Genomic DNA, 27,116 nt, shown 5'->3' with positions numbered 1-27,116 from the left:
GTTCTGCCATTTTATTCTTGATCGGTGAATTATATGCGTAATTTTCAATTCCCTTCTATTTGCATATCCTTAATCTCAAACTTCCAGTTTGAGCAAGAAAGTGGCGTTCTTGAAAAAGAAACTTAAATCCATTCGGTCTTCTGTCAAAATGGCGCATCTGCTTTTGGGCAGGGCTCCGTTTTGAGCTATCTAATGCTGCATAAGGTGCATAACTATGTTGATGTTTAGTATTACCTGCAAATGTGTTATTTGTATTCTCTAAAATGCCAAGTTTAGAAAAATGTAAGTTAAAGTCATAATAGAAAGCTGAGTAAAATTTGGTACCATCGACCGCAACTTCCTTATTCCATCAACCTGGATCTCCGGTTGACGGATATTGCAAGAGTCGGTGACCTTTTGTCTCAAAGTTGGCGAGCTATGAGCTGAGCAATGATTTAGACGGTGTTCACAAATTACCGTCTCCCTTGCTGACCGGCCACTGTCGGACCACAAACTTTGCGGCCAGACGCGGCCGAGACTCGATTTACCGGCTGCCCTGCCACCGCGGAGAAAGGCACGTCCTGACTCCTGAGTCGGCTAGTGACCCTGGTGGTTGTGCTTTCTGTCCATAAGTAGGCCTAGTTTTAATCAGCGTCAGGGTGGACTACTCTACTCGCACAATTAGGGGAGATCCGTGTAAGACGCCCAGGGTCGGTAAGAGGCCCCATCGCTTTTTTTACCAAACCAATAATGTTATTTATTTTTTGATGTTCTTGTAAAGCAGAAGCCCTCTTGAAACAACAACTCACGAAACCTGAGGTATCAGGTGCGTCGCAGCGACTTTTGGTAAGCCTGTTTCTGTTTTTGCCCCTTTACTTGCTAGATATATGCATCTTTATCACCCTTATATATCTGAAAAAACAATGGCTATCAAATGCAATCTTATCTCATCGAAATTGTCACATGTTAGCTTCAGAATAGACCATGTTCTGGTGCGCTGCAAATGTCTCATAAACCATAAATATTGTGACGTTAAAACACTGCATTTTTTTAAGAGGCCCTCCCTTCGAGGATTATAAAACGCCCCCCGATAAAAAACGCCCCCGATGCTAAAACGCCTGCACCTGCGGCAGGCGTGGCATTCTTTTTTCAAGGAGTTTGTTTTTGTTTCTTTTTTTTCTGTTTCTTTTTCTAGAGGTAATAGGTACAATTTTCGTTGGTCATCAGCGTTTGGTTGTGCTAGTTTTCGCATTGTTCGAGCGCTTTGGAAGTGTTATTGGTTTCGATAACACCGTATTTGCTTAGCTTTTCGAAATAAAAGGCCTTGCAGCTGTGTTCGCAAAACGTCTTTTACAAGTCGACTTGCCTTGTTAAACGCCCGAGGGGGGGGGGGGGGCGTCTTACCATACCCATAGTGTAAGAAGCCCTTTTGCAACTTTTTCCAAAATGTTAAAGTTTACGGTTTGTGTACCCCCTAGATTCATTTTGAATGCAAATATGTATGGGAAAATGATGCATGCTCACAGCGCATGCACACGTTAGCTCTTAAATATTATCAGTTGTCTAAAAATAGCAACTGAGCTTAAGGGGGGGCCTCCTGCACCACTCTCCCCTACTGTTTTGCTGATGCGTTATTGCACAACAAAGATAATTGCTCAACAAAGACTGAATTTAGCTTCGTTATTATCATGATAAAAGGGAAGGTAAAATGAGACAAAGAAATGCGACAGTACCTATTCGTTTATACTTTATGCTATATTACTCGTATGTGCTAATCTGTCTAGATACGGATTCGGCGACAGTAAATAATGGTTTACGGAGTGGCAAACTGGATATACAGTCATGGACTAGCCTCCTCCCCACCCGCGTCCCACTGCGTCGTCCCCAAGACCTCAAGCCTTACCCGGTGCGCTGTCTCTGAGCCCCGTCTGGCTCGTGGTCCCCAAGGGCGAGCCTAGCACACTGCCTCTGAGGTTTGTCCACCGCAGGCCACGCCCAGGTCGCTGTCGACGTGCTCCGGTGACATTTGCAAAAGCTTGCACAGAGACCCGGTGCGTCTGGGGTGGCCCGATGACCTTTCGTTCAACGGTCTCCCAGAGGCATGCGTCCCTTGCGCGACCTGTGACCCCGTGTGTGAACGGAATATGGAGCCCGCTCACTGCGAACGGAGTACCCTGAGTTTGCTGACCTGCACGTCACGTGCTGTCTATAACCACTGACCTGAGGTCCTAACATGTGATCGTGTTTTCCCAAGTCTTCTGACTTGTTGGGACCACAATGGTGTGATCATCCGAGCTCAGGTGACTGGCAAGGTGATGATGCTCGAGGCTTCAGTTTGAATATCGTCAGCTTCTGTTAGTTAAACAGTGCAACACGCTGACTGGGACAAATGTGACTCGTGTATAGAAATCGAGACAAACCTGGCGCGTGGCCGCTGACGTATCGGTAAACTTCCTGCAGTGCTTCCTCCAGCGTCAGCGGGTCCGGGCGGTTCCAGGAGGCGCCTGACGGGGCCCGTGTTGGGTGCTTTCTGCCGACAGGGGATGTTGACAGAGCTGACACCAGGTGACGGGCCGACACGGTGGCATGGTGTCGGGTGTCGGGCGTCACGGGATGCCAGATCCCGTTTGGTGACACAAGCACGACCGTGACAGGATAAGATAGAGGCTGATTCTGCCGTTCCTTAGATGGTGACCGGTGTTTGGTTGCTACTGCCGGGTTCTAAGGCCCTAAGCTCCTGCTGACCCTTGGCGGAGCCGACGTCAGCAGACCGAATGGACTCTTGATCTATTGAACAGTTAGCTTCACCACACTTCATCAGTTACCGCTGAGGTGTATTGGCGAAATGAGTCGTACTTTCTAAGATTGGTCATCGTGATTTTTGCTCACGAACCGACAGGGTAGGACTCACGATACTAAACTGCCGTCGATACCTCATAAAGAACGGCATTGAGCCCACTAAACTAGACGAAGCACCGCGATTCGGGCCTGAAATTCCCCCATACGTCTCGGACTCTCATGGTGTGGGCTGGGGCCTTATGTCGAGGGCTATTTCTGTGATGAATCACTGCATTATGATGCGCCCTCTCCGACACCGGGGGCGTCGGCCGGGAGATTTGTGGCGGCAGCTCGGACGGACCCAGCGTCAGGTAGTCACCAGAGGACACGATGGACGGCCGACCGCAAATCGAACGGTCCGCCGCTCCGGACACCGCGGCTACTGGGGCAACGGCGGAGGGCGGCCGCCGGGACCGCGCGGGGCAGCCGGAGGGACCAGACAGGGCAACAGCCGGAACTGGGCGGGGCAACAGCCGGAACTGGGCGGGGCAACAGCCGGGAATGATGGGTGAACGTTTTGGGAACACCCAGAGGCGGGGACCAAGGGGTAACAATCGCTCTTGACGCTGCCAAGCATGAGTTAGAGAAGTCAGTGCTGCTCAGTGGTATATGGTTTAGAAGGGACTGAATTGTTCGAGTTTATCTCAATGACGTAAGATATGAAAGGTTCCTAGATAAATGCGTCATTCTAACCCAAACGATTTCATTCTCTAGCGGCCAAGGGACACCTACCGCAGGGAATGTTGTCGATGCCGTATTAACCCTGTTCCCGTACGAATGTGAGCGTTGATTTGTGCTTGCTCTTAGGTCTGTACGGGAAGTTTCGAAAAGGTAAGGTGAAGTCGGTTGACTAGCTATTTCATTGTTAAATATGACTGCTGTGGATGAGGTATGGTGCGACAGCAATTTAATTTTTTGCTGGCTTCTGTAATAGAAAATGGCAAAGCCAGTGCAACTCTCCAAAGGTGTTGACTGTTGATGTTGATTGCATGTAACTATGTTGTTTTTAGCAATGTGTAGCGTAAAAATGTGGTGTATCGTAGCAGTCAGAAAGTTGCATATAACGTACTCAGCTTAGCGAATGTAACCTGTATTCATTCCCTTTGCTTTGCAATTTATAATTTCGCCTTGGTTCTTTTGAGTTGCGCTGCCGGATGTTGACAATTGCTGGATGCTTTGGTGATTGCTAGCTCGCGCTTTTATGCCACTTTATATGGATCACAAACTGTGTCTTTTGTATGAATGCGAAATTGGTGTTTAAAAATTGAGTAAACATGCTCATATGAAGCCAGTAGACGTAAATGCTTCACTACTTATGCTATGCCTGAGCATGCCTTTTTGAACAATTTAGGTAATAAAATTGTTCAAAAAGCCATAGTCATTTAACTAAGGCACCCTACCCTGATGCATCAACATAAAAAGTGCTATTGTCTCTTTGCGCTTTTCCTTCGAGCGCAACCGGCAACGAGGTTTCTCCCGTCCCCATCCGGTCAACAAGCACCGCTCATTCCTCACATCTCCGACACGTGCAATCTGCCACGGCTGTCACCTCCACCTTCAGCTGGTGTCCACCTGTGTCAGCTGATCCGTCATCCGACATAGCCGACATGTCGTGACAGCCTCCGTCATCCCCTCCCTCCATCCTCCGGGACTCGGTCCGCCGTGAGTGACGCGTGGTGACGAACAGTGACGCTACCTGCGCCGCGTCTGTCGACGGCTGGCCGGAGATGGTGACAGCGCGACTACAGAGTGGTCTGCTCAATGTGATAGAGGCATGCTGCCGTGTCATCATCCTACTCAGTGGTGTGGACATATCGCATGTCAACTATGACAGCGCGAAAATCATCGTTTTAAAAGCAAAATGTGAAACAAGCATCACTACCTATGCAGACAATTTTTATTCTCGATGCAAGTGCATGGAGTAGGTAGATGTGCAATCAATATGATCCTGTATAGGTACATCTTCATTCTGTCAGCACAAAAGTCCAATGCACGAAAATCATTCGCATGCACTTTATTTCAGCGTCTTCTCAAACATGCAAAATACGCTTTTGATGCTTCTGATAATGCCTATAAAAGTCCAATGAGCGTTGAAATATCTTAGTCTGTTAGGAAATTATGTGACGAAGTTTGTTACGAGCTTCCGTGAGCTTGAAGGATTAGCTGCTCAGTGTAGCGCTAAACTTCGGTGGTCAACACTGGATTATGTTCTTAGCTGCTATAAACATGTGGTGTTTTGCCTTTCAGGTCGACTGATCAACGTGTCGGCCGTGGAGGGCCAGACAGCTGAGCTGCCCTGTGACGTCACACCTCCAATGGCCGGTGATGAGCTGCGATTGGTGCTCTGGTACCACGGAACAGGAGGAACGCCCATCTACACGTAAGTAAACGGTGTTACGCATGGCTTTGTTCAATTGTTCATATACCTAATATGAAAAAAATGTACCATTTTTACGAGCACTACCATAGCGTGTTAAACAACTATGAATGCTGCTGATTTTTGCTCACGAGCTTCTAAATACCTACTACCTACCCACCTATAGGTACTACAACCGGAATTACTTATCACTCACAAAAAAAAATGTTTCTCACAGTATAGATAAGCAAACACAAACCAGCTTAGGGGAAAGTGGGTGTATTGCGCCCTCCTAACCAATTGCGCCCACCCACATTCCCACGAATTCAATGGCATGTTCAGCATTTTGTTTTCGAAAACATTATTTTCACCACTGGATAGTTCCTTTTATGGCCCAAGCTCTCCGATGAAGCCAATCAGCAAGGCTCATTACGCCATCGAAGATATTACGGCGTTTTCTTAACTTTTTTGCGGCATTTTGAACCGTTGGCTATAAAAATAGGCGATACATGTGTCATTTGGAGAGTGATATTTGGAAAGAAAAATCCTTTTTTCATTATATTTCACTGAAACAGTAAACATCCTTCAGCATCTTTATGGTAACTTCTACACTTTTATTAAAAAGTACCTCAATTTTAATTGCGCCCATGGCAATTGCGCCAGGGGGGCGCAAATAGAATAATGGTGTAGCTAGAACAGAACAGAACAGATTTATTTGAATAAGATCCACGATTACATGGCTTTTCACTTACTCGCGTCTGAATGGTAATACAATGGGAAGTTGGAACAGACACACGGAAATGACTACAAACATTCGCATACCATGCATACACTCGCACCAGAAACGATATCGTGAATCAGAGAGATCCAGCGAACAGCCTGGCATCTGCCCGGAAAGACAAAGTGCCAGGCTCAATGCCGCTGTCGTTCAGCAGCGACACACCGCGGTAACAGAGTCGCCGCCTGCCGGCCTCCACACGGATGGCCGGAAGGGTAAACGAGTCCGCTCGCCTGGTGTTATGATCATGCCGCTGGTGGGCTCGCTGTCCAAAAGTCTTAAGAAGAAAGTCAGGATGACCTGACTTCATCGTCCGCTCGACTGCACACAAGGTATGGTAAGCCACCAACTGTTCGGCCGTGAGCCAGCCGAGGCTCGATATGGCACCCGAGATGTGATCACATCGCCTTTTCCCGGTCACGACACGTGCGCAGAAATTGATGGTCTTCTGTACACGGTGCAGCTGTGTGCTAGTACAAGACCCATACACCGACATGCAGTAGCGCACAATGGATAACACTAGAGCTTCTGTGATGCCCTTTAACACAGGTCTAGGTATGACGTGACGTGCGTGACTTAGGGCTATCAGAATACCGGCGCACTTATGGGACATATTGTCTATCTGAGCCTCAAAATTTAGATACCTGTCAAGTTGAACACCGAGGTTTTTAACTACTCCTGAGTCTGGAATGACATCTCCATTGAAGGTCAACGTCACAGGTGGTACATTGCGCAGCATTGAGGGGGTACCTAGCACTAACATCTGCGTCTTCTTGGAGTTGAGCTTCATCCGGTTGAAGCAAAACCACTGGTACAACATGTCGAGTGCGTGCTCCATACGGGCGACGAGCTGCGGTAAGTTATTGTATCACGACAGTATGAATGCATCATTAACTGATTGCAATAAAGAAGGAGTTTTATGTCAGGCAGGGGAGCAACCCGCAATCGTCAGTCCAAAAATTATTTCTCTCATCGAACTTATAATGTAGCTGCCATTTGGGCTATGAGCTTGCCCGGTGTAATTGACAAAATACGGCATTTTTAACATGGACACAGGCGTGAGAGGTGACAGCTATGGTACAAAGTAAAAACTGATGTCAAAAAAGTTGTAGAAGCAATAAAAAATATAATTTTGAGAGAAACAACTGAAAATATAACCGTCTAGGCGCATACGTTCATATATATCTAGTCGGTTACATCAAACGTTGTCGTTCCACTTCACAACCATACCGGACACAAGTAAAGTTATTTACCTGCGCAAAAAAACATCGCAATTTATATCTACATTTATTATGTATCGAGCTTGATTCACATAATACATGTTCAAGTAAGCCACAATGACATAGAATGCCGGAGTGTATGCATTCCGTCTCCTTTGCTTAGCCATGTTAAAGGATAGGGCGCAATTGGATTCTAATTGCGCCATCCCCCTGGCGCAATTTACAGCAGTTGTTGGTAAATGCGCCCTTTTGCATGTTTCTGAAAAAGCAGCTGTCAGAAGCAAACGAAACATTCTTAATTGATTGGGAAGGTCTTAAATCGTAGCCAATGAGTTCCTCTTTAAAATGGTTACCAGTGCATGCTTACATCTCCAGTGGTTTTCTTACAATTAGCGTTTTTCCTTAAGGTGGCGCAATTCACCCTCCTTCCCCTATACCCAAGTAATAACTGTCACATAATGGAAAGTAGGTATATCAGTGCAAACTGCAAATAACTTATAACAGTTTTAATGCATATTTTTCATACTGTTTTAGCTCCTTCTTACCGAACGTTTCCCTTAAAATAAGACTGACGCCATTTTACACACATTGTATAAGGTTCTTACCTGGCATGAACCTGCCTTCCAGTCTTTTCTCACAACTGCGTTGGATATTTGTTCATTCGAGAAATCTTTGAAGAATATTTTTGCGATTTTCGTGTTGATAACCTAAATATTGTGTCAATTGAGTGTTATCAAAACAATATGACAGCATTGGATTCAGTCAAAGAACGTCGTCCCACTAAGAGGAAGCGCTATCTGCGTAAGCACATAACATAAAGGTACAGGTCACTCCCTCGACTCATCTTACGCTGAAAATGGCCAATGACGGAGCCCGTCTTACATGCTATAAGACGACACGCATGACATTTGCTACGGTTCAAATGCCCTTACATAGCTCATAAGGTGCTTTTCTACGCATAGTCTTATTCTTGGATGGCCTGAGCCGTCAAGCATCCCGCAATGCCCGCATGTAGCGTGTTCTTAGCACGCTCGGCTGGCTGGATTTAAATTGCCGCGACCCCGCTGAACCCCAGCTACTAGAAGTCGTTCCTTAGAACCCCTAGAATCAGTCGTTGGATGCTGCTGCCACCGCAAATATACCATTTCAGATCAGAGAATCATGACCGTCTTGTTATAAATCGACCATGCCTTCGTTGAAACCTTTGCATCTAAATATATAGAGCCATGGGTGGATAATAGCATAACCACATCCGTTTGAGAGGCGTTTCTCCAGGTACTGGAAAACCGGCGCAGCTCCACTAGACTGTGTCGGCTGAGGGACTCTACATGTGACGTCGGCACTCTCACCCTCTCTCTCTCTCTCTCTCTCTCTCTCTCTCACTCTAGCTGCATTGCTCTACCTCTCCCCTCTGTGGATCTCTTCTCGTAATTTTTGCTTTCTTCCTACTCTATCTTCATCTTACCTCTCCACTTCTCTTTCTCCCCTATGTCCCATCTCTTTCTCTCAGTTATTCATTTGTTCTCATCTTACATTTCATTTACATTCACTCGTATTTCTCTTTCTTCCTGGTGGAAGACAAACAACATTTGCAGTTCGGCTGTCAGGCATGGGGACTTAATTTCCCTGAAGGGCTACATATTGTGCAACGTTACCACTATATCAAAGAGTAGATGTTCATTTACTTCCGCGGCACAAATGGTGGCGAGGGGCAAATATGTTGCAGTTTGTATGCGTTTTCTGTCACCCATCGCAGGAGAGAAGACATAAATGAAAGAATGTTGTGAATGAGGTCATCGCCTTCTTGGAAAATTGAGGTTTCACCAGTTATATGAATAATTCATTTGACTTATACCTTTCCTAAATCCTTAAGCATTGAAAAAAACATAAAAGATAATTGTGAAAAGACGCGATAAAGAAACCGCAGGTTATCCCGATCAGATGCAATTGAAACGTCTCACGGTAGTCATCCTACATACATACTTACACTCATAACTAGAAATGCTTTTCTAACTTAGTATATGCGAATCTTTGTTAGTTTCTGGTCATGAATGACGCTAACCAATCCTGACCTCTTTTCTCGTCCCTTTGGCCAGATAATTTTAGCAAAGCAACTTATACTGAGGTGAAAAATACATAAACCACCGCTTCGTTTCGTTTCCAGCTACGACGCGCGGGGTCGTCGGACGCTACGCGGCGAGCACTGGGTCGACTCCAGCCTGGACCGAAGTCGGGTTCAATTCCAGCCGGACGCTCGACCTGCCCACCTGCGTGTGACGGGTGTTCAGCGGGCCGACCAGCGCCTCTACCGGTGTCGGGTCGACTTCCTCCACTCCCCCACCAGAAACTCACGCGTCAACCTGACCGTCATCGGTGAGTAGCTGCATAATTCGTAACAAGGTTTCTATGTACAGATGTAGGTCGATCATTTGGCAGCTCTGGACCAGTGCCGATGTGACGTCACGGCTGGTTGACAGCTGTCACGGTGGCCGCAGATGTCTGTTCCGATACAGATGACCCGCTGTCGGCCCGCCGTCGGCCCTCGTCAGAAGCAGAACGCCGACACGCCGGCTGCCGGCTAGTCATTTGTCTCGATCGCCGGCGGCCTGGTGTTTTGAGCCGGCCGTCGTTTTTGTTCGCTCTCACACCATTTGTCGCGACCCAAGGTAACAAGGCACGCCCGCCTTGATCAGACTAATCATCCTGAGCGGCGGCCCTTGCAGCGACGGACGGACAAACAGGCCCCGAGTGACCCTGTCGTAACTGAGCGTGTCAGCATCAGACGCACCGCTGACGCCGCCGGCGGCGACTCTGGCGCACTGCGGCGCTCGCGGCGCTGGCGGCGGATGGTGGCGGTCGCGGCGGCGCCGGAAGCGGCGATATTGATGCACTGTTACGCCGCCGAGGAATCTGTGGCGGCCATTAGCCACACGGCTTGCCTGGGGCGTTTTTTTCGGAAGGGTGACTTGGCTGCGTGTTAATGGAAACATCGCTGGTCGTTGCCAGCCGGGGCTGGGGACTGGGGAGGCGATCGGTTGATCCGGACTGGATCGGCGGCTTTTAGCGATGAAAAAATACCGGATGTGTTAGTAGTATCCATGGAATAACACATGAAAGGTATCAACGTTCCTATATTTGTTTATTTTTAGATCTTTTGATCTTGCGACTCTACTAACGTTTCTGAATTTTAATATTTCACGTTTATGCGTGAAATCGACCGGCATCTAAACTTTGCTTCTTCAGCGTCTATCCCTTCATCAATCAGCCTGATGACTGATTACCTGCTGAACGCTCGATGCAAAGCATTTATAGTTACTTGTTGAGCCTGGCGCTGGAATATAGCCCAAGGCTAACATGCATTTTTTTTTGTCCATAATTAGCGACCTATAAAACGGATGCAGCACGAACTATCAGCAGCTCCATTCCCCTCGCCATGATCGAAAAGATCAATCACATATTGTGCTGCTCAGGAAATCATTATATCCAGACCAGTCCATTGTTCTTCCTTTGTCATGCACGTTGACGCCTGCGGAGCGCGACTGTCTCATCCCGTGTAGTAATTATCACCCCTCATTAATCGGAGTAGTGTCCGGTCATCCCATGCTCCTGAGCCACACTATTGATATCACACATCATGGTGTATATGTACAGTCTGTCTTAAAAGTACCGCGCAAAGTGACGGTGGATCCATCGAGCCTGACTAAGCAAGGGCCTGCTAAATTTGGGTCACTGAAGCAACTGACATCCTTATCCATTCCCTAGGTCAATTGGTCGGTGACTTTTAAATTAAAACAGGCCCTTTCTCGGTCAGGCTTGATGGATCCACCGCCACTTTGCGCGGTACTTTTAAGACAGACTGTACACATCATCGACTCACGGCGAAGTCCGAACAGCTGGGATGGGGCAGAAATCTGTTTATCTTTGCTACATTATTCTTATTTGCCGTTGTTTTGATATTAATGCCGTGATGTTATTTGTCACTCTAGGTATCGGGAATAATTTTTTGGTGAGCCGAGAAAAGAAGCAATACAACATGACTGGGAAAGTAACGATGAAAAGGTCACTTTGCCCGGTAATAAGTGTTAAGTGTTCTTTTGCGTCAACTTTAATCTTAAATTTTAAGGTCTCAGTAAGAAAGAGGCTGAAGATCACTCTATGCCAATTTAGTGATTGACTCTATCAATGACACTCAGTCAGTGCTAACTCGTCGCCCGTAAGCGAATGAACAGCGCCAACTAGGTGAGAGAACTCGCTGATTTCGCTGTCACTCGACCACCGATTCCGAGTTCTTCTTCGGGGATCATTTGATTTGTTCTTGCTCCCTTCTGTCGACCCGTTTCTGGGGGATCTGCCAGAATATGCGGCTCTCGGCAGTCAGCAATCGGTCATTCATATCAGTTATTGATGGCTCACGCAGTCATGCCGGGCCGAGCGCCAGCCGCCCAAGGCAACGAAAAGCCTGATGGGATTCATCGCTCGAGCGGCTGGCGCACCGCCCAACGATATGGGCCCCGTATACATACAAGGGTTGAGTGTTCTCCCCGAGCCTTACACAGGCGGGGGCGGGGATATGGTGCTGTATCTCCCCGATCGCCCCAGGCAAATAATGGCCCGACAGTGATAGCGAACTTTATGGGTCCAAGAAATGATTTGGTAAAGTATACGGTCGAAGGTTTTGGGATGTTTACTGGTTTCTTGGATTTTATTGCAAAACACTCGATAGATGATGGTGATTGTGGTAAATTTCTTATTAAATGATACGATCACTCCTCTGAGTGATGCCAGTGGATGTGATTTTCTCTGAGTGAGATGTTGAATGATTTCAAATGCCTACTCCATTCTCGTTATGCCTCTTGACACGGATCATTAACACTTTTATGAAAAGATGTAGATCCAGACCATGAGGTAATTAGGAGAATAATGCGATCATTCTTCTCGATAATAGACAGATCTTGTATAACATGAGGACCACACCCAACAGGCCTTGAGGCTAGGATTGCACTTCCAGAGTCGAACTACATTTAACGGCGAAAATAGAGCTTGCAGATTCAGTAATCATTTCTAGGAGCTGATGAAGAACGACATTGGGCAATGACATTTGCATAAATGTTTCTGGGAATACTCATTAGCTTAGGAGGGTGCGCAATATGACACTCCAAGCATTGCCATGGAGGGTGGAGCATCATCTCACGACAGTGCTTATTTATAAAGCGACATTTCAGTAGGTACATTTGTGGTTATGTATGGTGTGATTGAAGCATTTGTGATTTATCGATAAATCCAGTATCAAAATTTGTCAACGATGAAGAATGAAGAAAGCTCGTAGAAGAAGCCCCTGAAAACAATGGTCAGGCATCACGATAGGAGAATAACATCTGTACAATCGGTAACGACATAGATGCATCTTTTTAAAATCAGATTTGTTCAACAAAACTTGTTAGACAGGAATTTTATACTATTGGCTTCACCGCTTTTATCAATATGAAGCTATAATTGTTTCAAAGGCCTTTTTGTGTTTCTCCACATCCTCGATAATAAACTGGTTGATCAGGTAAATTCAAAGCGCCGCGCCGAGATAATCTGGATCATATTGATCGGTCAATCGCGACGATTTCAATTAAATGGATCGACCCAATGTGAAGAAGTCGCTATACCACTGAAACACGAGAACAGAAAAGAATCTATGTTGTGCAATTGACTTTTGTGCGTTGGGCGCTGTGCTATTATTTATCTAATGTCATTCAACGACGCCAGAATGCGCACGTGTCTGATGTGAATGTTATGTGTCTCACAGTGCCGCCGGAGCCTCCAGTTTTGTACGACAGCTCGGGACGACAGATCCGGGAGAGGGCTGGTCCGTTCAGAGAGGGCCAAACGGTAACCATCACCTGCGTAACGAGCGGAGGTGAGTGGGAGCCGACCTCGACCACATGGAGACCCATCACATTAGTCCTGTTCGGTCAGCAGTGGGGATACGAACTCGGCTGCCGGGGACATGCCCTCACCATCCAGGGACCTGACTTCAGCTGACATTGGAACCCCACATTTTTTTCATCACGCTATTAGTAACAAGTTCTGTAGATCGATAGTCTAACGAAGGACTGAAGGAGGGGTTGATTCGCATCGCCTTTTGGCGAGTTGACCGTTTGATCGTGCGCATTCTAGCGTGCAATACAAATATGTTTAGGAAGTTTGACACAGTCTTCCAACGCTCAATCAAATACCCCATACTGAACTTTGAAGAACACAAACAACTACTCGTATTGAAACTATTCAAACTTCCGAGCAAACAGCTCCAACTCTAGTTCCAACGCCCCTGCTTCCTGACGTCCAATTAACACTTGACCTTCGACCTTAGATTGGACAACTGTCTGTGGAAGCCCTACTAACGCTTTATCATATTCATGGTCACGGAACACCCAATTTTACCATTTTTAGACTTCAAAGACTGTCCCCACCGGCCACCACCCACGTCAATTTGTTTTTTCTTTCTTGTTTTCGTTTACGCACTATTTCATTTAGATTGTCCGTTCCAAACGCACATACACATTGGTAATGCTATCAAGGTGACTTGTCAGGCTCTCTTTCCCCTGACCTTCCCCGATGACCTTTCAGGCTCCCCGTCCCCAAATGTCACCTGGTGGAGCGGAAACGCGCTACTGGACGGCTCGTGGCAGGGTTCAGCGGACGGCGCGGTACGAAACCAGCTGACCCTGGGCCCTCTGAGCCGGGCTGACCTGGGTGCCGAGTATACGTGCTGGGCCACCAACCACGTACTCAGCCCGCCGCGCTCCACAACGTTCAGCATCGACCTGCTCCGTGAGTGGTTAGGGAAAGGGAGGGACGTGGGGGCTTTGTGAGTACTCACTACTCAGTGGAGGGTTTGGACGGACTGATTAGGACCACGCGGAACAGTCGTTAATGGTGACTGATTACTTCTCTTTTTGGTGCTTGTTTGCACATCAGCACAGCTGTCCAGGTTCTCACGCCTACATCGGACACATATGAAGATTAATACCAGTCTGCAGTGTTGTTTCGCCAATACGCCCGATATGCACCCAGTCGCAAAGCCCACAGCGGGGCAGCGTGTTTACAAACGTGACCGATACCCCACTGTCCTTCCAGTGCGGCCCCTCACTGTGAACATGATGGGGGTGAACCGACCGCTCTCAGTTGGCACCACCTATCAGCTGAGCTGTGAGAGCGCCGGCTCGCGACCTGCCGCCTCCATCACCTGGTGGCTCGGCTCGCAGAAACTGAAACACGCGCGTGAGGTGAGAATCGAACCGGCGACGCTCCGGTTACCGAGCAGCACGAATGGTTATAGATCAAAGCGTTGGACTCACGAGTATTCTTGGCTTGCGATTAGGTTATTAGATTACCGAGATGAAATCAGTTGAGGTATCGGGTCATCAAAGGGCGAGCGCGACGTCAATCTGTGAAGGGTTCAAGTGATCAAGCTGACACCGGAAATATAATGTTTGATCGAGGCTACTTGCTTGATACGCTTGCCTTTCCTCATAGCAACAAAGTTGATGCTATATGTACATTATAAGTACTTGACAATTTCCTTCACGATTTTAGAATAAAAATGAGCTATATTTGGTTAAAAACTAGACGAGTTATGGAGAGATTTTAGTGGTCCTCTATCAAGATCGACTTATTTTACAACCTTCAGAGCTGCAGCCGGAATAGTGCAACTATTTTAGCTGAATTTCCAACCCATCGACAGGAGCACCTGGAGGCGTTCAATGTCACCCGGTCGGTGCTGTCGTTCACCCCCGACATGGACTCGCTGGGTCAGCAGCTGCGGTGTCAGGCCGAGAACCACAAGCTGCGCGCGGCGCCGCTGCAGCAGTCCTGGCCGCTCACCGTACACTGTGAGTACAGCAAATATATCGTATTCATCGTGTGTTGTGGGTGGAGGCTGGTGAAGCTGTCCTAGTTACGGTTTAGTCGACTTAGTGGAGAAGGACGTCGGGAAGCATTCTTAAAAAGAAAAGAAAACGATCGTGGTGATGAGAAAAGGATGTCACTGAAAAATGCGATGCAATTAAAAATTTAATCAGAAGCTCGATGCTGGACGGAGACGTTTTTGGTAAAAAATATCACTAAATAGCAGGCATAATATTTTGAAATGACGGGTAAGAATAAGTCCCCTGAGGCCCGAATACATTTAAATCTCCTGTCAATCCCTATTTATTAGCATCTCAATGAACTGTGAAGCTGTCTGGATAATTTACTTCGACAAAGTAAGGCCTATTCTGCGTCCTTCACCGTGATAAAGCGTCTTACAAAAGACCACACCGGCTATATATTTCGTCTCAGCTGATGGCCAATTGACACAGATTTCATCCTCTTTCGGCCTTGTGCCTGTGGGCAAATGTCCCCAGTTTAGCGTGATTTCCGTGGAGAAAAACACCGCCCCGCCAATAAAATAGCCGGCTCTCGTGGAGTGCCCGAGGTCGCGGTCGGGCGGCCCATCTCGGGGCCCGCCAGGTCAGCACGGCCTGCCGCTATTAGTCCGGCGTGCTGCGTCATCCGCCGGCAGCCGGCTGATGACGACACCGTCACCAGATGGCGCCACGGCAAATGACGCCCGACAAATTACAACAGAGCCGAGACCCAGCCCGGCAGAGATGCTGACACGGCATTCACCGGGAGCGGGCTCAGAGCTGATGACATTGCCCTTGTCGCACATTATACACGGTGCTGGAGATAAATATTTTGGCTGAGAAACGGAAGTGGAAGGTTGAGGTTTGATATTTATACCTTACTTAAAATATACCTACTGTGTGCACATTCCGAATAAAATTATCCGTCTTAATTCGGTCATAATTTCACAGCACTTCTTCAATTTCTATTCTAATATTTATCTGCATTGTGGTCAGCTGAAACAACAGCTATCTATCATAAACAACCCAGCTCTTGCCAACTTTATTCCCCGATCTATGCCGAGCTGATGACGTCACTGTTTCTGCCGTCCGTCCGCCGGCAGACAAGCCCCGGCCGACCCTGCGGCTCTGGTCACGACTCCAGGAGCGCGGCACCCGTCAGGGGGATGACGTCTTCATGAAGTGTGACGTCAGAGCTGACCCTCCGGTCACCGACATCCGCTGGAAATTCCAGGTACAGTCCACCGGATATTGAAAACTGTTATATTGTTTGCTATATTGCTCATGTGCTTACTGTTTTACATCATATAGTCCGCTGCTTCTACTTAGCCCTGTGCGAAACTATCTAATTTGATAATTAAAACTGTTCCTATCTTAACTTTATTTAATGGAAAATGTAATGTACATGGTTTCGCACTCATCGATAACTGCCATTAGCAATAAGGAAACATTACCTGGCGCTGTAATAGTGTCGCAGCGGAGCCGGTTGCCGGCCGGTGTGGCGCGACATTTTCCTGGGAGGTGCTAGCTCGACGACCTTTAGTGTAGCGGGGTGCCGTGCATTACCATCGGACCTGCACTGTCGCACTAGCGTACCCGGCTCATAGATGATCGAGTGACCTTTGCTGACCTCTCCCCAAAGTCACTATCTCTCCTTATCTCGCGTAGCTAATCTAATCCACTGATATCTGATCTGCTGATCGCCGCTGATTTTCGTTGACCTGGGTAATGACCTTCTGTCTCTATTCTGATCTCTATTCTGCTCTTTTCTGATCTATTTTGATCTCCTCTGACCTCTTCTGATCCCTTCTGACCTCTTCTGATTTCTTCTGATCTCAAATGACCTCAGCTGCCTATGCAGAGCTCTTCTGATCTTCACCGCTCTCCACCGTCTCTTACTCACTTTTACTGTTCATTGCTGACTACCTATGACCTCCCTGACCTTTCCTGACTGCCTCTGACCTTTGATCTCCCCTGACCCCCACTGACCTCCGATGACCTCTGGGCGCAGTCAAAGCCGATTGGGCTCTTCCCGCACCTTTCTGTGGACATCTCAAACGGATCGCTGGTGCTGCGTTCGGTCACTACCAAAGCAAGTGGTCAGTACAGCTGTGAGGCCACCAACGCTGAGGGAACGGCCGAGAGCAACTACACCACACTCGACGTGCAAGGTCAGTCAATTTCAACTTACCTAACAGAACAGGGTCATAAGTGTTTTATGACGTCATCAGTCGCCGGTAATGTTAGAGAAACGGCGACGGCATTACGTGACTTGGAAGTGACATTTTATATTTCAATCGAGCCTTATATCGGTGAACGGGAGCGGTTTAGCCAAGTCTTATCTCCATCGATTGTAAGTGCGCCTCTGGTATTTGTTCCCTCTGGATGGCCGGGTCTCCTTTTTGTCATCAGTGAGATTGTGGTAGCGTCCATTTAGTTAGGTCTGATTTAGTTTATCCTGTGGACACGCACTAGGACAAAGAGGTCGAGAGATCGGTTCGAGGACTATAAAAACCGCCGGATGATGCTATCGGTCCGTTGGAGGCACACGGGGCTAAAAGTTTGGCGGATGCGTGGCCTGTTTTTGCGAGCAGCGGATACCTTGGGAGCGATATCGGCACACCGCGCAGAGGGCTAATGTCGGCACTTAACCCGCGCCCTGGTGGGGGGGGGGCTATTTTTTGCCCCCCCTCCAGACTTTTCGATATATCTCCAGAACCGCTGCGCCGATCGCCACCAAACTTTCAGTACCCTCTCGGACATCAATTTTACACATCGTGACCAAAATTTTTTCCAAAGGCTATGATAGGTTGGCTGGAAATGACGTCAGAGTGACGTCATGTTCTGCCGTTTTCGACCAAAAAAAGGGTTTCGCGGGAAGAGCTGTCAGGCCTATAGCTTTGCAAATACAGAAAAACGATAAATACATAAAAGATGTAAAATTGACAGGGCTACAAAACTGTTATCTCGGATTTTTGAATTTTTTTGGATTTTGACCCCAAAAATTAAAAAATAGATGTTTTGAATATAATAACCGAAAAATCCAAAAAGTTTTTGGAGTTTCGCAAAAAACGGAATATATATGATAGTCCTTACCGCCTTCTATCCACATACCAAATTTGAGATTGATACCTCATTTTTTGGCGAAGTTATAGCGAAAAAACTGTTCAAAATTGATGACGTCAAATTTTCAAACTCAATTTTTAGCAATTCTAGACCCCGTAGCGCAAAACAAAGACCACCATTAGACTCCCCGTGACAAGCTGCATCGAATCAATACCCATTTTATGCAAAACTATCAACTTTAAAATTTGACCTTTCTTGACCTGACCTTGACCTGACCTTCACCAGAAAGTGACCTAAGCCGTACCTGATAGTCTTATAACCAACACCATTGAGTTGGAAATGAAAAATTGGCCATAAAACATGCATCGCACAACCTAAGTACCTAATGTTAGGTTCATGTGACCTGACCTCTGGGCTCTGACCCTTGGTGACCTGACCTGGTATTGTCAGTGACCTCTTATAGCAACATATGTACTAGGCAACTGACGCCCTATCGCTGATTCTCGACAAAATGCGTTTTCTTCGGTGTTATAGCGCATTCCCTAGATGACCCGTGAACGGTGAAACTTGTCATCTTTGACCTGACCTGTGACGTCATCGGTGACCCCGAGGTCAATGAAATTTGGTTTCCTTCGACAAATTTGACAGGCCTTTCGAACGCCGTTTGAATTTTGAGGATCCGTCAAGTAGTTTCGGAGATACGAGGGGGGGGGGCAAAAAATAGCCCCCCCCCACCACCAGGTCGCGTTATAAACAGACCCCACCAGGGCGCGGGTTAACGCCGAGGTGTGCAGCGTGCCGGCCAAACCGCTCTCTTATTACGTGCGGAGGAAATTGGTACATCACGTTTTCATGATCCGATTTTATTGAGGGCTCGGCAGAAGGCACGTAAAATAAACGTGAGCACATACCGGCGCAATTGCAATCGAACTACCACCTATCGCCAATCGACCGAGTGATTCATTGCCTTCCGGGACTAGTACCTACGGCTATTGATTCATGGTCAAGCAGACCCTCCTCAACATGCGCACTTCAGTGGTATCGTTTCCATGCGGACGTGCCCGCCGTTTGACCAGCGGACCATGCTACCTGTCCAGGAGTCCCTGTAAAGCCCCGGCTGCCGATGGCGCGTCGCCGCCGGCCAATGACGCGCTCGTTATTCCACTTGGCCGATGACGCCGGCCCGATGACGGTGATAATTAGTGGCACCGCCTGCGGACGCCGCGCACCTGGCTACGCACATTAGCCGTCTCCGGGCGCCGCTCAACGCGTTACAAATGACACGCGGCCACTAAATCATCGACCGTGCCCGACCGCGACGACCGCCGCGCCGCTCGTGGCTGATCGCCCACTTCCCGTGGCAGGTCGGATAGGGAGGTTCTTGACATGACCGGCGCGCCGCGGTGCAGCGTCCGGAGAATGGCAGATCAGCGGTCGCACGTGGCGATGTCTCCCAAGACCCCAGTGCTGTCGCCAAGGTGCATTTGATACCGGCTCGGCGTCGGCGGTCGACACAAGATACGGCGGTTCGGATGAAGTGACATTAAACATGTAAAGTGTATGTACTCGGGTGGCAGCGTCTGGCAGAGCTCGAATAAGTCAGAGGAACAGAGCGGCTCTGAATATTGAAAACCCTCAGGAGTTTGTGATCAAGAGAAACTGTCATCACTGGCAGGATATATCAATTATATTCCGATCGCGTCCCAACGGGATCACCACAGTTGTTACACATGGGAGAGCGTCGCGCCGATGACCTTTCACTATCGAACTCAGCAGTAACTTGGTGCCGCGCTCTCGGTTTCTACCGAGCTGTTTCGTCTGGCCTCTCTCTGGTCCGCCTTCCCTGGCTGTCAGTGGAGGCGCGCGGCTGCCGCACGAATGCAGATGAATCGGCCGGTCTGAGGGCAGCCGCTGTGCCGACGGCGAGGCAGGCGGCCCGCCGGCTTCATATCTGCCTTCCGCTCCGCTGGCGGCGAGGCTCAGCCACGGCGGGATACGGAGCGACTAAACAAAGCGCCGGCACGGGTGCACCGGCTGGAGCTGCCTCCGACAGGATAGGGGAGGGATGAAGGGCGATGCAACACTTCACCGCCAGTGGATAGCTGTCAACAGTCAGGGGGTGCATAAAGCCGGTTTTACTGCTTATCGCCGACTGAGAACGCTCCAATGATTACTCTAACCAGGCCTATTATCGGTTGTAATTGATGTGCCTATCAACTCAAAGGACGTGCTCGTGATTCAAAGCGAGACATATTTGGTCACATTAAGCGGCCGGTTATTGTCTGTCATAAAATATAGTAATTACACTAAGGATTCGCGAAGACCTTGCTTGTCCTCGCGCCGGGTCATTTATCACTTACTGTAATCTACCATCTAATGGGAATATAGCACATTAACAGGGCGTTCCATAAAACATGAAAACACCGCTCTCATTTCAAGTGACCTTCACATACCATTTCGTAGTGGTGTTATGGTCTTCTCCGCCCCCTAAAATGCAGTAATGCCAATTCGGCTCTCCGCGCCTCGTTTCCGCGACTAGTATTCCCCACCCTAAGATGTTTTTTCTTGTCTTTCTTTTTTTGGGTTAGGCCCTTTCGGTCTGACAAGACCATTGCAGAGCCGGAAGGATGATAGGAATTAGGGGGAGACATTGGTCTGGGCAGGCACCCTAGTGAGTCGCCGGGGCTGAGCCCATCCAGAGGACAGGCCACCCAGCCCCAAGGCACTCACTGCACCCGGCTACGGGGTGCGCTCCCTCGGGAGCAGCGGTGCCGCTCCAAGGGAGCAGCCCGCATGAGATAAAGTTGCCTGTCCAGCCCGGAGGGGGGTTGCGGCGTGGAGGAGAAGGATATCAGTATCCTGAGAATAGAAGCACGGAACGGTGATGACCCTAAGATGCACTCAAACTTGCTTTCCTTGAAGACCGACCAAATGGCTTTGGGATCCACGGCCGTGGTGTGTGGAGTGTGAAGTATGCTGAGCCGAACCTCCGTATGCCCTCCCCGCATTTGACCGTGACCTCTGCTATTTTCCAGTGTTGCCCGTCTGTGCGTCTGACGGGACGGAGACGGTGCAGGCCGCCCGGGGCGAGACGGTCAATGTCACGTGCAGCGTGTCGGCCAATCCGGAGCCGTTCCGCTACACGTGGGCGCTAAACGTGTCAGGTGAGTGACGGGGATGCACCCACTGAGAACACACACCACCTACACCTGAGGCACACTTCAGCCTGTTCACAACCTACAGCACACTACAACCTACAACCAACAACATACAGGGCTTGGGAGTGCTGAGAATCACATTGCTTCCAATTGAACAAATCCTTTGTAAGAAGAATGCTTATTTTGGCTGGTCAAATGATCGTTATAATATTTTATGTGCTTTTTTAGTCGGATGAAGCCACCATTTTAGCGCCGGTAAAATTTCAGCTGAGTTCTTTGTCATCAAAATTTTTACATTTCCTTGCAAGTTTTGTGGTAACGCATGACTGGCTTAACTGTGCGTTGAAGCTTAATTTTGAAAATGATATAAGACTGCTGCGGACCAGATGAAATATTGAAATGAAACCCTGCCTTAGGACAGACCATACCCGCCACTGAGAGGATCAGTAGTGATGTATGGTCGCGAACAAGGAACGCAGGCAGCGCTGGCCGGGTGGGGTGCGCGTGTGCTCGCGTGGCGTGCGGGGTTCAGGCTTATTTAAAGTTGGTTTAAAAACAAATATGCACCTCCTTCTGAAGAACAACAATATGTAAGTGGCTCTAATCTATTGCGTGTTTTTACTTATTCGGTTATTTTTATGCAGCACCGCTTCGTCTTACCGTTCCCACAGCTGCTGCAGGAGGATGGCTTTTGTCCAGAAGCAATAATATCCCGCACAGTTGCAAGACAGCAGTGTGGGCTGATTTTTGACACGCGTTTTTGCACTGGACTATACGTCTTTGCACATTTACAATCGCTTCCCGATCCGTTCGGCAGCGTGGGCTGTTCTACAACCCAATGCGGTAGCGTGCCTTCATCTTTGACAAGTGTGCGTTGGTGTCCAGTTCTCATGTAAAATACCTCATTGATATTCATTCGAGCGCGAGGCCTTTCCAGCAAGCCACCAAGGTAGGCGAGATACTTGCAATCTGCCCCGTGACCTTTCCAAAGCGCGTACTACCCGTGGAGATATTTGACAGTTTTACAGCTCCTTAATGCTACTTACAACAGGCCTACTGAATAGTGAAGAGCTGCTCACCGCCTCTTTCCGAGTTAGAGCCGGGTGAGATAGTCTGCACCCCTGCCTTTTGTTCCTTCATTTAGTACGCAAAGGTTGAACGGGAGATTTAAGGTCATCCGCTTATGTCGCCGTCTCATACGGCCGCTTCCATTGTGAATATCTGTATGCAGGGAAACGGTCGAGTTTTGGTCAGCGTATTTCCCATTTATAACTGGGCAGTCATCTGACTTCTAGTCATCTGCAGCGAGGCTGGAAGCCGGACACCCACTCAAAGTCCATTAAAAATTATAATTTTACGTTCCCGATGTGACATCCAATAAATCAGTACAACGTCTGCTGACGAGAAATGATGCTGGCTGCGACAGTCTTCGTCTGCATGGGCTTTTAAATGAGTCAAAGCCGCTAGGCACATGGAGCAACTGCCATACGAATCTTATCCATTTCTTTGTAAGAAGTCACAAGCATCCTTTGGTCTTTAAGCCTGCTCCATTATCATGAATGACTGATTCCCGTATGCACTTAGTACATTTATTTGATGGCATTGTCTCCAAATGCAAATGCATCTTTCCCCTCCTCTGAGCTCTTTCTATCCCCCCCCTCTCTCTCTCTCTCTCTCTCTCTCTCTCCTCTCTGTCTCCCTCTCTCTTTCAGTCTCGGCTGAGAAATGCCCTCATTATATCTGCTTCAGTTCAGCGGAGTCCACTGAGCGGGCTGAATTCCGCGTCGTTTTTACACCATTCAAAGCCACCGTTCACGTTACGCGCAGATGTATCGTGACATTCTAAGGAGTGGGTCGATTTTTCGCGGCTTCTCGGATTACTGCAGTTGTAAGTCGCTCCCCCAGACAACGGCCAAAACTTGTCCGGCAGCTGCACACACATCCACACACACAGACAGACACACATACGCACACTTTTTACTTCCGGCGTCAGTGACCCGATGAAGAGAACTGAGAGGTCTTGTAGCGCAACGGGCGTTCACCTGACACGAGTTCAGGTGCACTCACAAATCTAGCCGGTTGATTCCTGGCACCACTGGTTCAACAGGGACCGGTCTGGAATGGTTAGATCATGTCTCAGTCGCTGAGATCAATTGTCTTCGGCGACCGGTTTTCTGTCATGGCGGATGCTGAATCGTTTGTTGTTGCTAGCTCCGTCACTGTTTTTCTCTCCGTCTTGAGTGCCTAATCTAGGCAGACGCGATCAATAGCGATGATGTATGGGTGGCAGATCATCAACGGAATGATGTCTTGGATGATGATATTAGCTAGATATGCAGCGAGATTTCTAGCCGAGGGAATCTTTCGTTAGTTATTGTGACGAGTTTAGATCCAGTTGTGCAACGCGGTACGGAATATGTCACTCAGTGGCCTGGTATCAAAACGTGTTTTTCTACCAACCCATGTCGTATCGAGCCGCCAAACGTTGTGCCATACGAGGCGGCTCATTTGGCTCCCTAGTCGGCACCCATGTCTGGCAGCTTGCGCGACAACCGCGCCCAGTACCCACCTAATGAATTTAACAGCTGCGCTCTCGAAATAGCCGCCCCAATGCAGCAGCGCCCTGCAGTGGAAGGTCGTCGCCTTTCTCTCTGGAATCTCTGCAACATCACAGGCCATCAGCGAGCAGCCGGAAGTCATCTAGCGTCGCCGTCGTCAGCTGGCATTAGAGCACTTTATGACGTCATTGGGTCGCCGCAGGCTGACCTCTCTCAGCCTACCGTGTTAGTTACCACTCGAGGGTCGACACGAGGGTGATCGCAGTGGTCAATTTCTAGGGAGTTTTTGTTGCTCGGTGTCACTAGGTGCTAGTTATCCTCCCGACCAGCCTGACGTGTGACATGCCGAAGTTTTTGTCGAACCGATATCCATGCCCATCGGTTACTAGTATCAAACCATCTCACGGAAGGGGTAATCAGTGTCTCGGCGTGGCTACCAGTAGAAATCTCAAATCAGTTTTTACCATTTTCTCTGCATGTCCTCGATCAGAGATTCATTTAGGTATCGCGCCTATCACTCTTCTCGCAGCAAGCTGGTGATTTATGCGCTCTTGATCTGAAACTCGGCCGCCCTTCACTCTCACGATAGCGATCTGTCGCGTATCGGTGCACTGTGAGCGATCGCGGAAGGAGGTCGAGGTCACTGCGACTCGGGTGAACTATTTGACGGTGCGCTGCCGCATAACGTCACGGCCGGTACTCTGCAGAGAGGAATAACGTCCCGTGCAGCGGTCCGGGAGCGGTCACTCGAGACCGATGGTGGGACGGCCGACCGAGACGAATGTTACGCCGGTCATTCCGGCTCCGACCTAACTGGCCCTGTCCAAACGGCGGCCAATGAGACCACTTTTTATTCACTGAAGGCCTTTGTCATGCAACGTTTTAACTCGAATCCATGCCACCAAGCACGAATGTAATCTTTGTTTAAGTGAAATTACTGTCCGTTTCTCCAAGTTCATTATGTCCAGCCCCTCCCCCGGTCGGTTGTGACCCGCCCGTTTGTCCGCAGGCGCCGTGTCTGACGTCCCTGAGGGCCGGGTCACTAGTGCCGGCCCGACCAGCACTGTCAGCTTTACACCGAGGTCTCATCACGACTTCGGCACCCTACTCTGCTGGGCGGATAACCTGCTGGGTCGGCAGAAGGAGCCTTGCCGCATCCAGCTCGTGCTCGCAGGTCAGTCGTCGGTCACGGCAGAGGCGCGGTCAGGAATGGGAAATTGGGAGACAGCCGGGTCAGTCGCCGGTCATGGCAGGGGCGCGGTCAGGAACGGGAGGGTGGGAGACTGCCGGGTCAGTTGCCGGTCACTGCAGAGGTGCGGTCAGGAATGGGAAATTGGGAGACTGCCGGGTCACGGCAGGGGTGCGTTTAGGAACGGGAAGGTGGGAGACTGTCGGGTCACGGCAGGGGCGCGTTCAGGAACAGGAGAGTGGGAGACTGTCGGGTCAGTCAAGGTCATGGCAAAAGTGCATCCAGCAGGGAGAGGGTTGGATGTTTTTGTGTCCGTCACAGGGCAAGAAAGAGGCGGCTCTTAATCATGAAAGAAAAGGACAATATATAAATTATAAAAGAAAAGAATTCACGGTGACCGCCCAGGTCAGTATAACGCATAAAAAAGGTTTCAGGGCTGGCTGTGCCGTGGCAGCAACAAATGTGTCCGGATAAGCATTTCTTGAACGTAAATGCATATTGCTTTAACTACAACGGCTAATAAATAAAGTGAAAACGGCGAAGTGAAGCTACCCTTCTCTAATTTCATTTAATCTTTCATTCGTACATTTTCTACGCTATGATTCTGATAATTTACATACGGGCAGGCTAGGATATTTCCAAATGGTGCCACTATTTTCGGTCTTCTCCGAAATATCCATTCCGAAAACGACTTTCTGCGTGATGATAACTCTTGATTCGTCAACGCGTGGAACGAAGGCAATCAGACGTTCGCGCCTTAACGTCATTATCGCAGTTGAAAATGTACGATCTCTGCAATTTATTACTGCCGTGTATCATCTCTACATTATGTATCGGTACATTTAGCTGTTGATGCGCCAGATTTGTGCAGGGGCACATCTTCTCTCAGGTATTTATGAGCTGAGGGAGAGTGCTGCCCAGGCTGAGGTATTGTGGTATAAACCATAATGGTGCTGAGCAGCTGAGGTACCGTGGGGATAAAATCAACGAATGTAACTAAGGAACTACAGAAGCTTAATCAGCACGAAGGAAAACACAAACATTAATTTTGGGAAGTTAAGTCTGTTCGCAAATTTTTGATGTCCCGATAACATGTGGATTGTGAACGTTGCATGCTATTGTTTATAACGGCTTATACCTGTTATTCTCCGTACAAGGCCTCAATGCAAGTATGTTTTGACAGTAGCACGATACTTATGAAGAAATTTTCAAATACCATGCATACCAAGCATATTATAATGGCAACAACACCATGTTCTAAAGCCAGCAGTTTGTTTGCGTGTCCAGCAAAGCAGTGACACTAACGGTTACGGTTACGGGCAGCGTGTTATGCGTTACGGACGAACCACCAGCACACTTTTCACAGCAGCTCGTGGACTGACACCCGCCCCGTGTGACCTGCACAGAGCGTCCCGGCCCTCTGCACAACTGTTCCGTCCTGAACCGGACCACGGCCAGCCTGGAGACGGCCTGCCAGGCGGGCTTTCACGGCGGCCTGCAGCAGTGGTTCACGGTGATGGTCCGTGACTCGGTCACTCAGGAGATGGTGGCCAACCGCAGCTCGGCTCTTCCCAGGTCAGTCCGCAGCCGCGGGAGGTGGGATGAGGTGAGGGTGGGGAATGGAGGGACTGTAATCAGTTGACAAGTTGACGGTTTAGTAATCAGCAAAAAAAGAAAGAAAGAAAAAACAGGAAAATATGGGTAAGTCTAGGTTTCATCTGATTCATTTGCGGCTCCTCTGATTTTTGTGTGTGATGATCATCTATTGCTTTTTTCTTCATGGATGACGTCACTCTTAAATCACATCTATCTAGCCCGTGCTCTTATTCCATTTCGGCATTTTATTGCACGGCTGAGTGCCTCCGTCCCTCTGCCTCCGTTTCACTTATCTATTCCGCTCTGCCGTCATCTCCCTCTTCTCCGTATGCAAATGCGTCGTTCAGTCGCACTCTGCCCCCCCCCCCCCCCCCGGACCGTTCGTTGCTCTTTCCTCTTCTGTCCCGACCGCCGCCGCCAATCTCGCTGCTCCCCCTCTCTCTCTCTCTCTCTTCTCTCTCTCTCTCTCTCTCTCTCTCTCTC

General features: G+C 48.7%; 1 protein-coding gene across 2 annotated transcripts in view; it reads left to right on the top strand.

The window, feature by feature from the left end:
* LOC122391664 (hemicentin-2-like) overlaps positions 1 to 27,116 on the top strand; it is a 49,730-nt gene that overhangs the window by 15,610 nt on the left and 7,004 nt on the right. Inside the window, exons 3-14 of one of the 2 annotated variants that reach the window (XM_043385796.1) lie at positions 3,625 to 3,648; positions 5,065 to 5,197; positions 9,336 to 9,544; positions 12,966 to 13,076; positions 13,787 to 13,990; positions 14,297 to 14,445; positions 14,904 to 15,051; positions 16,170 to 16,300; positions 17,078 to 17,237; positions 21,168 to 21,296; positions 24,858 to 25,022; positions 26,444 to 26,612. In XM_043385796.1, coding sequence (XP_043241731.1) covers positions 3,625 to 3,648; positions 5,065 to 5,197; positions 9,336 to 9,544; positions 12,966 to 13,076; positions 13,787 to 13,990; positions 14,297 to 14,445; positions 14,904 to 15,051; positions 16,170 to 16,300; positions 17,078 to 17,237; positions 21,168 to 21,296; positions 24,858 to 25,022; positions 26,444 to 26,612 — 1,732 coding nt within the window. The remainder of the gene's footprint in view (positions 1 to 3,624; positions 3,649 to 5,064; positions 5,198 to 9,335; positions 9,545 to 12,965; positions 13,077 to 13,786; positions 13,991 to 14,296; positions 14,446 to 14,903; positions 15,052 to 16,169; positions 16,301 to 17,077; positions 17,238 to 21,167; positions 21,297 to 24,857; positions 25,023 to 26,443; positions 26,613 to 27,116) is intronic. The other variant, XM_043385797.1, reaches the window with a different exon arrangement.

Source organism: Amphibalanus amphitrite, unplaced genomic scaffold (genome assembly GCF_019059575.1).
Source record: "Amphibalanus amphitrite isolate SeventyFive unplaced genomic scaffold, NRLGWU_Aamphi_draft 000448F_arrow, whole genome shotgun sequence".
NCBI classification, from domain to species: Eukaryota; Metazoa; Arthropoda; class Thecostraca; order Balanomorpha; family Balanidae; genus Amphibalanus; species Amphibalanus amphitrite.
This window is presented reverse-complemented; position numbering and strand designations above follow the sequence as displayed.